This window comes from Condylura cristata, unplaced genomic scaffold (genome assembly GCF_000260355.1).
Source record: "Condylura cristata isolate star-nosed mole 26May11 unplaced genomic scaffold, ConCri1.0 scaffold00009, whole genome shotgun sequence".
In the NCBI taxonomy this organism is placed as follows: Eukaryota; Metazoa; Chordata; class Mammalia; order Eulipotyphla; family Talpidae; genus Condylura; species Condylura cristata.
Window position 1 is genome coordinate 26,779,642 of NW_004567110.1, and position 12,885 is coordinate 26,792,526.

The 12,885-nt window shown below is 39.3% G+C and overlaps 2 protein-coding genes across 4 annotated transcripts in view; one reads left to right on the forward strand and one right to left on the reverse strand.

The window, feature by feature from the left end:
* Nucleotides 1-9,833, forward strand: LOC101622559 (cytochrome c oxidase subunit 6C). 2 transcript variants are annotated; one of them, XM_012722966.1, is made up of 5 exons: nt 1-86; nt 1,268-1,394; nt 5,909-6,037; nt 6,265-6,294; nt 9,712-9,833. In XM_012722966.1, the coding sequence occupies exons 2-3, from the start codon at nt 1,281-1,283 to the stop codon at nt 6,020-6,022; spliced, it is 228 nt and encodes a 75-aa protein (XP_012578420.1). In that variant the 5' UTR covers nt 1-86; nt 1,268-1,280; the 3' UTR covers nt 6,023-6,037; nt 6,265-6,294; nt 9,712-9,833. The 2 variants fall into 2 exon arrangements, with proteins under 2 accessions (XP_012578420.1, XP_004679751.1); XM_004679694.2 differs by lacking the exon at nt 6,265-6,294.
* Nucleotides 9,834-9,932: 99 nt separating this feature from the next.
* The window catches only part of VPS13B (vacuolar protein sorting 13 homolog B (yeast)), a 561,763-nt gene continuing 558,810 nt past the window's right edge, over nt 9,933-12,885 (reverse strand). For both annotated transcript variants that reach the window (XM_004679695.2, XM_004679696.2), the window contains exon 62: nt 9,933-11,496. In XM_004679695.2, the coding sequence (XP_004679752.1) occupies nt 11,248-11,496 (249 nt within the window). In that variant the 3' untranslated portion in view covers nt 9,933-11,247. The remainder of the gene's footprint in view (nt 11,497-12,885) is intronic.

Genomic DNA, 12,885 nt, shown 5'->3' on the forward strand with positions numbered 1-12,885 from the left:
CCGTTTCGGCGCCCCTTCTTCCTGCGCCTGCGCGGAGCTTGCGCACTTTCCATTTCTCCTTCAGGGTGGAAGGACGTCCTGTCGAGGTGAGTGGAGTGGCCTTTGCTTTCCCCACGGAGAACCCCGTAACGAGCGACTGCCTCCCGCCGCTGCGGTGTGCCAGACTCGGAGTCCCGTCCTGGTTCTGCAGCCCTGCGGTAGGGGAGCCTCGGGCACTGGGCCCGCATCTCCACTGGACCCCCGCGCGGCCCGAGGAGAGCGGCGGATCGGCGGCGGCGGGGGCTCGGGAGCCGTTGAGTTGGGGGGTTGGCGGGGGAGCGTGGAGCCTCTGCTCGGACGTGTGGCGGTCAGCCTGGCCTGGAGCCCCGCGGCGTTTTTCCTTTAGCCGGTGTGTGTGACCTTCCTTGGTCAGGTCATTGACCCACTCGCCGGCAGTGTTTTCACCTGTGCAGAGGCAGCAGCTTCATTTCCGGCGGGTGGTGAAGCGTAAAAGCGTCGTCACCGGCCCTGTGGCGGCTCGGTCTGCGCCGGCCCGCGGTAGGCGCCCTGCGGCCCCCTCCCCGAGCTCCCCTCCCCATCGCCCACTTGCGCCCCCGCCCCCGCTACTGCGTGCAAGGTCTGCGCTGGGCTTCGGGCCTTGGGACTAGGCCGCCGGCGCGGCGGTCACTAGGTGAGCGCTCGAGGCTGCTGCTGGGTCCCGGCTGCCAACAGCGTGATTCTGGCAGAGCAATGTCAGCTTCACGTGCTAAGGGTTGTTTTTCACCTATGAAAGTTAATGAAACTTAAGATTTCATCTGTAAAACCCTCTTAGTCGGTGGTAAGTGCGCATAAGAGCGCACCTAACTGCATTTGCACTTGGGAGTCAGGACCCGTTACTTTTCGTTCCTGTACTTGGAGGTTAATCATTGTGGTCTTTGTTTTCTGGTTGTGTTTGTGTCATCGTCCTCGCGCATGTATAGGGTTGACCTTCGGCTTGTTGGGGGATTGGGGAAGGATGAAGCTGGCTAAGCCATTAAACACCTTAGGTTTTAATATATTTTGATGGTTGAAATGGCATTACTTTAGATCTTTGCCAGTGTTGGGTACCTTCCCTTCCTCACCATACTCTGCCCTCCAAAGCCCCTTGAAATACCTTAGATTTGGGGAGGAGTCAGTTAACTACATCCTCTATGCATCTTTAATTACAAATATGCAGTATGAATAAAAGCTTATGTTACTGTGTTCTAAAAGGGTTTTTTTTTTTTTTTAAATCATTTTACCTGTCTAGGCGAATAACCACCATGACTTCCAGTGCTTTGTCCAAACCTCAGATGCGAGGCCTTCTGGCCAAACGTCTTCGAGTTCATATTGTTGGAGCATTCATTGTATCCCTGGGGGTTGCAGCTCTCTATAAGGTATGTTTGTTTGATTTTTTTTTTTTTACTACTTAATGTGTCTAAAAATGTGAGCTTAACACTGTAAAATGTACGTTATTATTTTTATTTTTACTTTATAAATATACATTATTTTTATAGTTAATTCTTGTGAACGTCAGTGGGCTCCTTTTTACCCTTCCTCTGCTCATTTCAGGGTGACAGCAAAGTACCTCATTCCTTATATAGCTTGCCCTCCCTCTTAAAACAAACTTGTATTAGTTGCTAGGGTTGCTATAACAGCATCACTAAAGGTGGCCTAAAGAATACATTCTCAACTGTTCCTGGGGGCTGGAAACCCTGGACAAAGGTTTTGGCAGTGTTCATTGCATTCTAGGCCATTCTCTTTGCCTAGCAGATGTTTATCATTGTCTTTAAGTGCTCCTCCAGGAACACTTTAAATTCCCTCTTAACAGGATGCTCATCACTGGATTTTGATATATCTTAGGTCTACCTGAATTTTTCGTATCTAATGTTATTTCCATTTTTTTTTTTTTAAAGAATCTTAATGCTATAAGTTTCAATTTTCTGTTGTTGAATTGGCTGTCTTATTCTGTTGGCCACGTGCCTGGAAATCAACTTCTTTGCTTTTTTTTTTTCCTTTTTCTTTGTTGTAGATCATCTGTGCTGAGGGTCAAGTTGATGTGTAAACTTAAAGGTCTTTCGTGATGTTTCACCAGGGGTTGTGTGGCCACTCTCTCAACTGGTGAATGTGATTGCTTTTGAATGTCTCAAAGAGGGGGAAAGAGTGAGAGAGAGCAAAAGGGAACTTCATTCCTTGAGCCTCATGTGGTAGATGCTTGCAACAATAATGACCAACATTTTGTTTGCCAAAAATCAGCAAATGGCTGTCAGCAAAGATCCCTGGTCCTTCTTGCCCACTTTAGCTTCTGCATGCTGCAAATCAGCTGCTGCAAAAACAGATGTGCAGCTGCTTATCTTAGGGATGGGGACTAGGTTTGCTAAGAACTGAAAGTGACCAAAATTAACCTGACCACAGTTTACCTTCCAAACCTTCTGGAAGTTAAAAGCTTTTATTTTTTTTAAAGATTTGTTTGTTTATGCATATAAAACTGGGGTACAGGTCAGAGGTGCAGGGATGGTGAGAGGATTCACCAGAGACAGAGTGGGGGAGCAGAACAGGCAGACTGATGAAGTTCACTGCTGAGGTGAGCAGTGGGCGGGGTCAGGAGAGCTCTGCTTCACAAAGTGGATCACCTCTGGGGCAGGAGATCCAACTCAAGAGGCTGCAGCCAGCTTGCAGGGCTGCATCCTAGCCCCTTATGCCACCAGGGAATGCCCAGAAATTTATAAGCTTTCAGTAGATTACACTAGACAGATTCTACTAGTGTAGTTGTCGTCTAAGGTGTCAGTGGAGTGATAGATTCCTGGTGTGTCCTGTTCTGTGATTTTTCAGGGAATCCTCTCTTTTGTATTTTATCTAGTCTTTATGTTACACATAACTAAAATGTTTTGATAATTCCTAATTACCACCATGTGTCATAATAGCCCCTGAGAGAGCTAGAGCTTTGCTGAGCTAGAGCTTTGCTGTAGAGGCTTTAGTACAGTGTGAAGAAATTAGAGAATATTGCAAGATATAACGTAAGTGCAAGTGAGGGGATTTTTTTTTTTTTTTTTTGGATAGGTGGTGGGGATATTGAGGGTCAGTGGGTATCTTTGGGTATCTTTGATGGAGAAGTTAGGGTGAAGTTGGAGCACCAGGACGATAGTGTGGGGAATAGCTTGAGAAAAGAACTTAGGGACCTTTGCTTTAAGGGACCCTGTGAAGAGAGGAGCACAAAAAAGTGAACTTCTCATTGAGATCTTTGCTACTGAACACATAGTTGGCATGAAATACAGAAATGGGGGTAAGGAGAAAAACACAGGGAACTTATTTTTTTTTTAAAGATTTATTTATTCATACAGAACTGGGGTACAGGCCAGATATGTGGAGGGTGAGAGGATTCACCAGAGACAGAGAGGGCAACAGAACAGGCAGATCGACGGAGTACACTGCTGAGGGGAGCAGCGGGCAGGTCAGGAGAGGTCTGCCACGCCATGTGGTCTCCTCCGGGGCAGGCGGGAATCGAACTCATGCGGAGGTGGCTTTAGCTTCTTAGTGCTGTGCTTTAACCCGCTGCACCACCAGGGAGGGCCGGAACTTACTTTTTAACTATATTTTTTAAACTATATTTTATTATCACTATCAAAGTTCAGACCTTTGCATGACTTCTGGATTGCCACTTTTAAATGTTAGCTTCTAGAATAGCTTTTTGTCATTCTTCCCGATACCCACTGTTTAGTGGCTTTTAAAATTTTTGACCCATAATAAGAAATACAGTGAAGTACTGGCTGCAACATCCTAAATTGGGTTCACTACCTACCAGTGGGGCATGGGTGACTTGCTGAAACTGAGTCTTGATTCTCATGTTAGCTTTTCTCCAGACTTCATGTACAACAGGAACATCATTTCTTGGTCTGGGAAATTCCTGTTGATCCTTCTAAGTCCTTCTACCCAAATGTTTTTTTCAAATCCTGGTTTGTTCGCTTGGATGGCTTTAGTTATTGGGTCTTCTGGATTTTTGTCACGTCGTACTAGGTTGACTATTAGAGGAATGACATGCTACTCTTTGTTTCAGGGTCTTTCTCTGACTAAATTAAGAACAGGGACCTTGTCAGACCTATGGCTATGACTATGTCAGTCTATTCTGAAAAATTTTTTAAAACTTGATTAGTTGGAATGCTGATAATAGTTATTAGTTGATTGGAAGGTTCACAAAGCTTTGAGGAATCCAGCACCTTAGAATAAGATTGTGGTAGTTTTTGGTCCATTAGAAGATGGTCCATTAGAAGATGCTCACCTTTGTTTTTCCAGACCAGTTAGGAGTGAGTACTTCTAAAGATTTAACCTTTTTTCCCCCCCTAGTTTTGTCATAATTTGAGTCACTTCATTTTTTTACATAAATATCTGTCCAGTAATGGCAATGTTAAGCCTAAATTATGAATATGGCTTAGAATTTAAGAGGCAAATTAACAGTGCTTAACTGTAGAGGCATTTTCCTTTGCGATGTTCACCAATATAGGCCTGCTCTAAAATAAACCTTTTCAGGTATTTGCTGTCCATACAAACCTCTGGTTGAGATTATTTTGTGGCTTTTTTTTTTTTTTAAAGATTTATTTATTTGTGCACACAGAACTGGGGTACAGTCCAGAGGCTCAGGGGTGGCGAGAGGCTTCACCAGAGACAGAGTGGGGAACAGAACAGGCAGATCAATGAAGTACACTGCTGAGGGGAGCAGTGGGCGGGTCAGGAGAGGTCTGCCACGCCATGTGGTCACCTCCGGGCAGGCGGGAATTGAACTCGTGCTGAAGTGGCTTTAGCTTCTTAGTGCTGTGCTTTAACCCGCTGCACCACCAGGGAGGGCCTATTTTGTGACTTTTAAAGTTTCTCCTGATCTAGTGGACTTAAATTGATACTATTTTGTTGCTTAAGTCCAGATTTTTTACACTGAAAACTCACAACTACATTACACAACAGAATAATTTGAGCAGGTTATAGAAATTTATTCTTGAGTTTGCTTCATTTTTCTCTGCCTTGGTGTTCCCATATTTTAAAAACAAATATTTTTGTTCTGGAATATGTTCAGTTACTTTATGGTTAATGGACCCTAGCAAACCTCAGTTCAGAGGATTTATACTGGGGATCCTGCCACTTGGTCTTTACTATAGTAAGTTGGGGGTTCAACGAGGTGATAACACTAAAACTAGCCAGGTAGAGAAACATTGCTTGTTACTCCAGAGTATCATGTATCCCTGTATTTCTTTAATATCTACATTGATTTTGACTCACATCTGGAATTTTTACTAGCTTTTATATGCTGTATAGGATTTATATTTGCATTATAATTCATGCCTTGGACATGACAGGTCCTGTCTTGTGGAGAAAAAACTCTTTGACATGGTTTAAAATCCTGACTTAATTGTAAGCAAGTACTCTTGCTAGACTTGGTAAGCTCACTTTGCTCATGTGTAAAACAGGTCAGTGTCTATTCTAACAGGTTAAGTGATGCATAGTGTAAATCACCCAAATAGTTAGAAAGCTTTTGGTGACCTAGAGGCAAGTTTATGAACTACCCAGATAATATTCTAACAAATTGAAGTAGAATATTTTAACATGTCTCAATTGGGGAATAATTAAGTTTTGCAACAGGGATAAACTAAAACCTTAACTTTCTGGGTATCTTTCTTTGGCTTTTACCAGTTTACACATGTTCAAACACAACAAAAGAACTGTCCTCTGTAGGCAAGAAGGACCTTTCTTGCAATAGTTTGCTCAATAGTTTTTTTTCCTCACTTCTGTGTGAACAACTCCATCTGTTGTGTTAAATATATGTAGGGATATGGTTTAAGATGAATATAAACGTAATGTGATTTAACTTTTTACATAGTTTCTAATAATCTAAAAAAGAAAACCCTAACGGTACATTACTTTTTAGTTCGCTGTGGCTGAACCAAGAAAGAAAGCATATGCAGATTTCTACAGAAATTATGATTCCATGAAAGATTTTGAGGAGATGAGGAAGGCTGGGATCTTTCAGAGTGCAAAGTGATCTTGAAACATAAAGGTAATGGTTAAGCTGAGTGACTGTTTTACAGATGTTCTTAATTGTGGTGAAATACTCATAGGATTTATCATCTTAAATAACCTTTTAAATGTATGGTGCAGTAATCAGTACATTCACATCTTTGTGCAACCAGTCTCCAGAAGTCTTCATCTTGCAAAACTGAAACTCTTCTCACTAAACAACTTTCCATCCCCTGTCATCCTGATCACCTGCCATTTTACTTTCAGTGTCTGAACTTGACTGCTTTTGTGCCTCCTGTAAGTAGAATCACTTATTCACCTTTTTGTGATTGGTTTATTTCACTTAATGTTCCCAAGGCTAATCAGTTTTAATATGTATCAGTTTCTTTTAATAAGGCTAAATTCATTTTGTGTCATACTACATTATACCTTAATGAACACTTGAATTGTTTCCATCTTTTGATTATTGTTAATGTTACTGTTACAGTGTGTACAGTTATGTTGTTACTGTTACAATGTGTAACAGTTACGTTTGGAGACCCCTTCTATTTCAACATTTATGTGTTCAGAATCATTGTTGCTGGATTTTGTTGTTGTTAATTTTAAGGAACCACACCATAATTTGCGCATAGCATTTGGGTATTTTACACTCTAATGCGTAGGGGTTCGAATTTCCCCATCAACAGTTCTTTTCTGATGGGAAGAATCCAGATGGGTATGAGGTTATAGTTCATGTTGGCTTTTAATTTTCCTAATGGTTAATACTCTTTTCTCCTGCTTATTGGCCACTTATATTCTAGACACATGACTTTTTCAAGCTCTTTCAATGCATTTTTAATCAAACTGCTTGTTTTTTAGCTCTAATGCCTATCAGATGTAATTTGCAAATTTTCTCCCATTCTATAAATTGCTTTCTGTATTGATTCTATTAATGCATAGAGTTTTTATTTTCATGGGAGGCTAAATTTATGTGATATAAAAAACTTACACTTTTGAAGTCATCTAAGAAATTATTGCTAAATCTGTGTCATGAACTTTCTCATGATTTCTAAGATTTTATAGCTTGAGCTCAGTTTTAGGTTTTGAAGTTGATTTTTAGAATGAAGTAAGGTCATGGTTCAACTTCATTTTTTTACACACCAGTATCCATTGCCCCAAAACCATTTATTGAAAGAATGTCCTTTCTTCATTGCATGGCGTCTCGGAACCTGTGTTGATAATCATTGTACTATATGCTAGAGTTTATTTTGGGGCTGTCTTCTATTGCTGTTTTTTTTTTCCCCTGTCTTTCTGATTTTTGATTACTTGATAGAAAGTTTGAAGTCAAGAAGTTTAGAAAGTTTGAAATCAAGAAGTTTGAGTCCTCCTACTTTATCTTTTTGGAGACTGTTTTAGTCCAGGGTCCCTTGATATTCCATTTGAATAGCAGCATGAGTATTGCTGTTTCTAAGGAAAAAAAAATGACATTTGGGTTTTTTAAAAATTTATTTTTTATTACTTCATACAAGAACTGGGGTGTAGGCCAGAGATATGGGAGGGAGAGGATTCACCAAAGACAGAATAAGGACCAGAACAGGCAGATATACTGAAATACACTGCTGAGGGGAGCCGTAGGCAAGACAGGAGAGGTCTGCTGTACCATGTGAGTCACCTCCCTGGCCGGGGATTGAACTCATCCCTTGTGGCTGGTATAGCTTGCTAGTGCTGACTTTAACCCCTGCATCCCTAGGGAGGCCGTGACTGACAATGGGCTTTTTATAAGGATTGTGTTGGCACAGGGGAAATCATCTCATTCCCCTCAGGGTTTTTCTAGACTGGTAAATAATCAAGTGTCAGATAAAGGAGAAACAAAAAATTTATATATAAATTTAATACGTATATTTATATAAATAATGTATATAAACATACATGACTCCTATATACATGGGAGAGACCTAGTAAGATTAATGCTTTCAAACCATTTGGTATGATCTTAACAATGGTAAATATTCTCATCTGGGTATTTGTCTTTAGTTATTTAAGCAATGTTTATAGTTTTAAAGGTCTTTTACTTTTTTGGTTGTTTATTAAATACCATATTCTTTTTGAAACTATTCCATTGGAATTTTCTGCATGGGAGCTGGTTTTTCATGTGTTGATTTGTACCTTACAACTTTACCAAATTTGTATACTCTTTGTGTGGAATCATTAGTTTTCTACATAAAAGGTTCAGGTCATTTGCAAACAGATAGTTATAATTTCTCTGGCTAGGACTTCAGTGTCATATTTAATAAAATATTTAGTCAAAGTACTTGGCTATTTTCTTGATCTCAGGAAAAACTAGTCTTTTACTAGTGAGTGTATTACCTATGAACTTTTTGTATTAGGCCTTCATTGTGCTTTAATTCCTAGTTTTGTGGTGTTTTTAAAATCATGAAAAGGCATTTTTTGTATTAGTTGAGATGATGATGTGGCTTTGTTGGTCCTATTATGAGAACACATTCTGGTGGTGCAGGAATACATTTCCCTTGGTCATAGTTGTATTTCTTTCAGTAAGCTGATGGATTCTCTTCACTAGTATTTGAGGATTGGATGTTTTTTTACTTCTGAAATTGATTCTAGTTTGATTTCAGTTATCTTGTTAAGTCTTATTTTATGATGTAAGATAGTCTTTCCTGGATAATATATCATGTGTATTTGAAAAGTGTATTCAGTTCTGTAGAATAAATACTCTTGTCTTGGATAGAACTAGTGTGTAGTGTTTGCTTTACATTTGTACTCAAGTGTATGTAAATTGTTTCATGTTCCTGGTTAGTTGCCCTTTTATCTTTACACATTGCTAGTTGAGTCTTGTAACTATTGACTTAGATTTTTGTCTGGTAATAGTGTGGCCATCCCTGCTTTCTGGTGAGTGTATTTCTGTGTAATAACTCCATTGTTTCTTTCAAACTTGGTGCCCTCAGTTTTAGATGAATTTTTTATGGACAGCATGTAGTTGGATGCTGTTTGGATTCCATTTAATGTTTATCAGTTACAGCATGTCAGTTTCTATAAAGATGTTGGGAAGAAATGCAAGGAAAATTCTGAGTAACTTTTGCATAATACAAGACTCACTGTGTAACATTCCATTTCTGTAATTGTTTAAAGACATGCTGTATCCATGGTATTGCTTAAAATAGTATAAAACAATTTTATTTCCAGTGGTTGGAGAATTGGTATGGTAGTGACTTTCATATAATGGACTTTTACTACAGCCATTAGAAATGATACAAAGTAATATTAAATAACTCATTGTATAATGGAAAAATTATTGCACAAAAAAATGGTGGAAAAAGATCAAGATACTAATAGTTTTGTTGGGATCTTAATGTTTTCTAGTAACTGGAAGTTAATTTTTCCACATTTGTATATAACAGTTATAAGATAGTAATGATTTTTATGTATTCGTTTTTAAGAAGTTGTGTTTTAAAAGTCAACGAAAATGGAGCTAGAATTATTTAGAACAGATGGGTTCTTAAGAATAGTATGTGGCTCTGAGAACAGAATGGGAGGGGGATGCCTTGCAGAAAAGAGTAGGATTGAGTAAGTGGAAGCAAAAGGAGTAGTGGTGTGCTGTGCCCACTAGGCTCCGCCTCGTCACGAGTGTGGGCTTCACTGCTGGAAACAAACAGGTGATGTAGATGGTGTCTCAATGTCGAGAGCCTGTCACTAACCTATCAACTTCTTTCTTCGCAGGACCACTTTGGCTTGACTTCCATGGAAGTTTGTCACTAACTTGTGTTCCTGAACTATGAAACGTGACTATCTGAGCTAAGGAGTAATTTCTCTTGATAAATAAACAAATACTGTGGATGGAAGTCTTTGCTTATTATTACTGAGAACTTCAGGGCTCTTTGTATTACAATAGGTTGGATTTTAACTCTTTATGAAGGTAAACATCTTAACTTTTATTTAAAATTTCATTAAGACATTTTTGATTTCATTGCAGCTAATACTCATCCACAGACAAGGTAATATAGTTAAGATTTAAGTTCCTTTGCTCAGTGATTGCTTTATTAAAGAACTAATCAGACATATATGTAATTCAGTATATATATCTAGTTCAGGAAAGCCAGTTGTTACTTTATTAGGATAGTGGGGTTTTTCTTACATTCAATCAATGAAAAAACTGCGTTTAAATACCCCTGGTGGCAAAGGTGGTATAATGTGTTGTAACTCTGAGGATCCCTTTTATTTTATTTAAATAGTTTATGAAATACTTTAGTAGTGAGCAACATTGTCATAAAAGATACGGTAATTAACACATTTATAGTCTTAAAAAGTTATTCTTTAAGTTAATTGACAAAACTGTCACTCACCTAGTTGAACTGTCCCGTAACCACTTGTTTTCCAGAAATAACACATTGACATGCCAAAAATAGAATTTTCTTGTCATAGGCTTAGTAGGTTTGGATGTAATCAGTAAAATGTTAGTATCTTGGTGACCCAGTGTATTAAACTCACTAAGGGAAATAGACAATGGGGCTCTGTCTTTGATCAAATTAATACAACAAAATGAGCTATTTGGACTGGTTACTGTTAATGTTGGGGCCCTTGACTCTCGGTGCAGAGGAGTCTGGTACTGCTAAAACTTACCCACAAAAAAATTTCATAGTGACTTTGTAATAATGTATTTTGTTTATGGAACCAGGGAAACTCACCTAAGTATTCTGTTTTTATCAGTAGATAAGATTTACTGAGCTTTCCTTGTAAAACAAAATTTCTAAAAAGAAACTTAAAACAGCCATTAGAATGTTTTATAGATTACAGTTAAATACAGAGTTTAAAACTAGGTATATACATAGCAACTTTCAAATACTGGGATCACACATTTAAGCATTAAGTTCCAAGCATTTAATTTCATTCTAAGAATCCAAGCCTTTGCCTAAAAACAGATTCAATTGGGAATGAAACTTTTAACACCCCATTGTAAGGAATTAACCACATTTTGTATGAAAGCAGAATTATGGTAGACATTTTAGCAAATGTCATTACAGGCTAGCAAAATGGAATACATAGTCTCACAGATCTGTTAGACTAGATCTGTTGAGCCTCAAATGGGAAAGAATAAATTGTTGAGTGTCTTAGTTTTAGGAAGAATCGATGTTAGGAGAGGCTAAAAGAATACTTAGAGGAAAATGCTGACCTTGTGTCCGTATTAGATGTTTGTTGCTGTCAGCCTCCTTTTTTTAAACAATTGGCACAAACAGGAATCAGCACCTTGGAGGGATCTCAAGGGAACCCTTTCCTCAGGGCTTTATTTTTCACCATGGTAAACTTACTAATGAAGACCTGTGCGAAATCTGGCTCCACCAGGTAATGGTATGTCTTAACAGTGGAGGGCAGAGGTTCCACAGCCACCACTGGGCATGCTGTCTGCGAGGGAGAGCAGCTGGGCGCCAGGTGACACGATGTCTTTGTGATGTAGTCCACAAGTCTGTTGTACTGTTGCTCGGACAGTCTCTCTCGGGCTCCCTCCACCTGGATCCAAAAGAGGAATGATTCCTTAGCTGCCAAACCCTTAGAGTGAGTTTTCATTGCAGTTCATCCTCTTGTCTTGCTTGATACATGTAACATCTTATCTTCTACAACATCTAAAGTCAGTTTAACACGACTCCTGATCCCCTCCCCCCCCCCTCCAAGTTATGGCAGTGACACTGCAGTTTTAGTGTTAGCAGTAAAACAAAAGCCGTCCAGGAATATTAAGACAGCCTTATCTGGAGAAGGATTTGATGGTAAGCAAAATCCTGCGTTTGAAGTGGATGATTTGATAACGTTTTACTCACTGTAAAAAAACCTAACTTTTATAATACTCTTTACCAAGTGCCCCCAAGAACAAAGGAGAAACTTCTTTCCTGTGCATAAATTGAATCCACATTAAAACTCCAGAAATAAAAGTTCTATGCCTATTTCTTTAAACCTTTTCAGATTGATAGAAAAAGTACAAAAGGCATCTCTTTCAATCCAGTGGCTTTGTGCAGCATTTGAACTGTAACATTTTCTGCTTTTATAAGTTTCTAGTATTTTGTAAATACTAGCGTTTAAATTAAGCCAGAGGGGAAGGGGAATCTGGACATGGGAAGGGCTGGGGTGGATTTTTACGTAAAAAGGGAGGATGTAAAGTACATTTATGGTTCATAAAAGTCTGGCTCATCTTCAGTGGAACTTGAGGAAAGATATACTACCTGAGTTCTTGAATGAGACTTTGAGAAAGCACCCATCAAAGGCAGTTGGAGTTATAAATTCTTCCCACCCTGAAATTTTGTGGCTATCTGCAGTGTAGATCAAATGTGTGGGAAGCTTGCAGTATAAGCCACTGGTCTGTGGGATTCAGGTAGCTGCTGACCTTTCAGTGGTCTTTACTTACCAAATGTTGGCAAGACCACTGTAGAAGAATGATAAGCATTTTAATGAGGGCTTTTTAGTGCTTTAATAATCAGGCAAGGAATTTGTATATATTTCTATGTAGGGCACAGAAACGACACTGCCAAGGGGTGTTGTAAATGCTGCAGAAAGTGAGACTGTAGAGATAGTAAAAGGGTCTGTCAGAGAAGTAAGCAGGGCATTGTTAAGAGTTTAGCTTTCTTATTTTTTAAGGTTGGGAAAGAAAATAAAGGCCCCCAAAGATTTACTGACAGATGAAAGCTGTGCACCACCAGGCAAAAGCCAGAGCTCTGATGATATCATTTGATGGGGTCAGAATTCAGCTGGGAAGCTTTGCATACACTGAGCCTTAATTGCTCCTCCTGAACAGCAGCACAGGAAAACTATGTTGTGAAAGGAACCTGGCCAAGGAATAAATTGACCTTCTGACTCATTTTGAGCCTCTCATAGGGGATTTCAATAGTGTGCCAGGCATATTAAGCAATT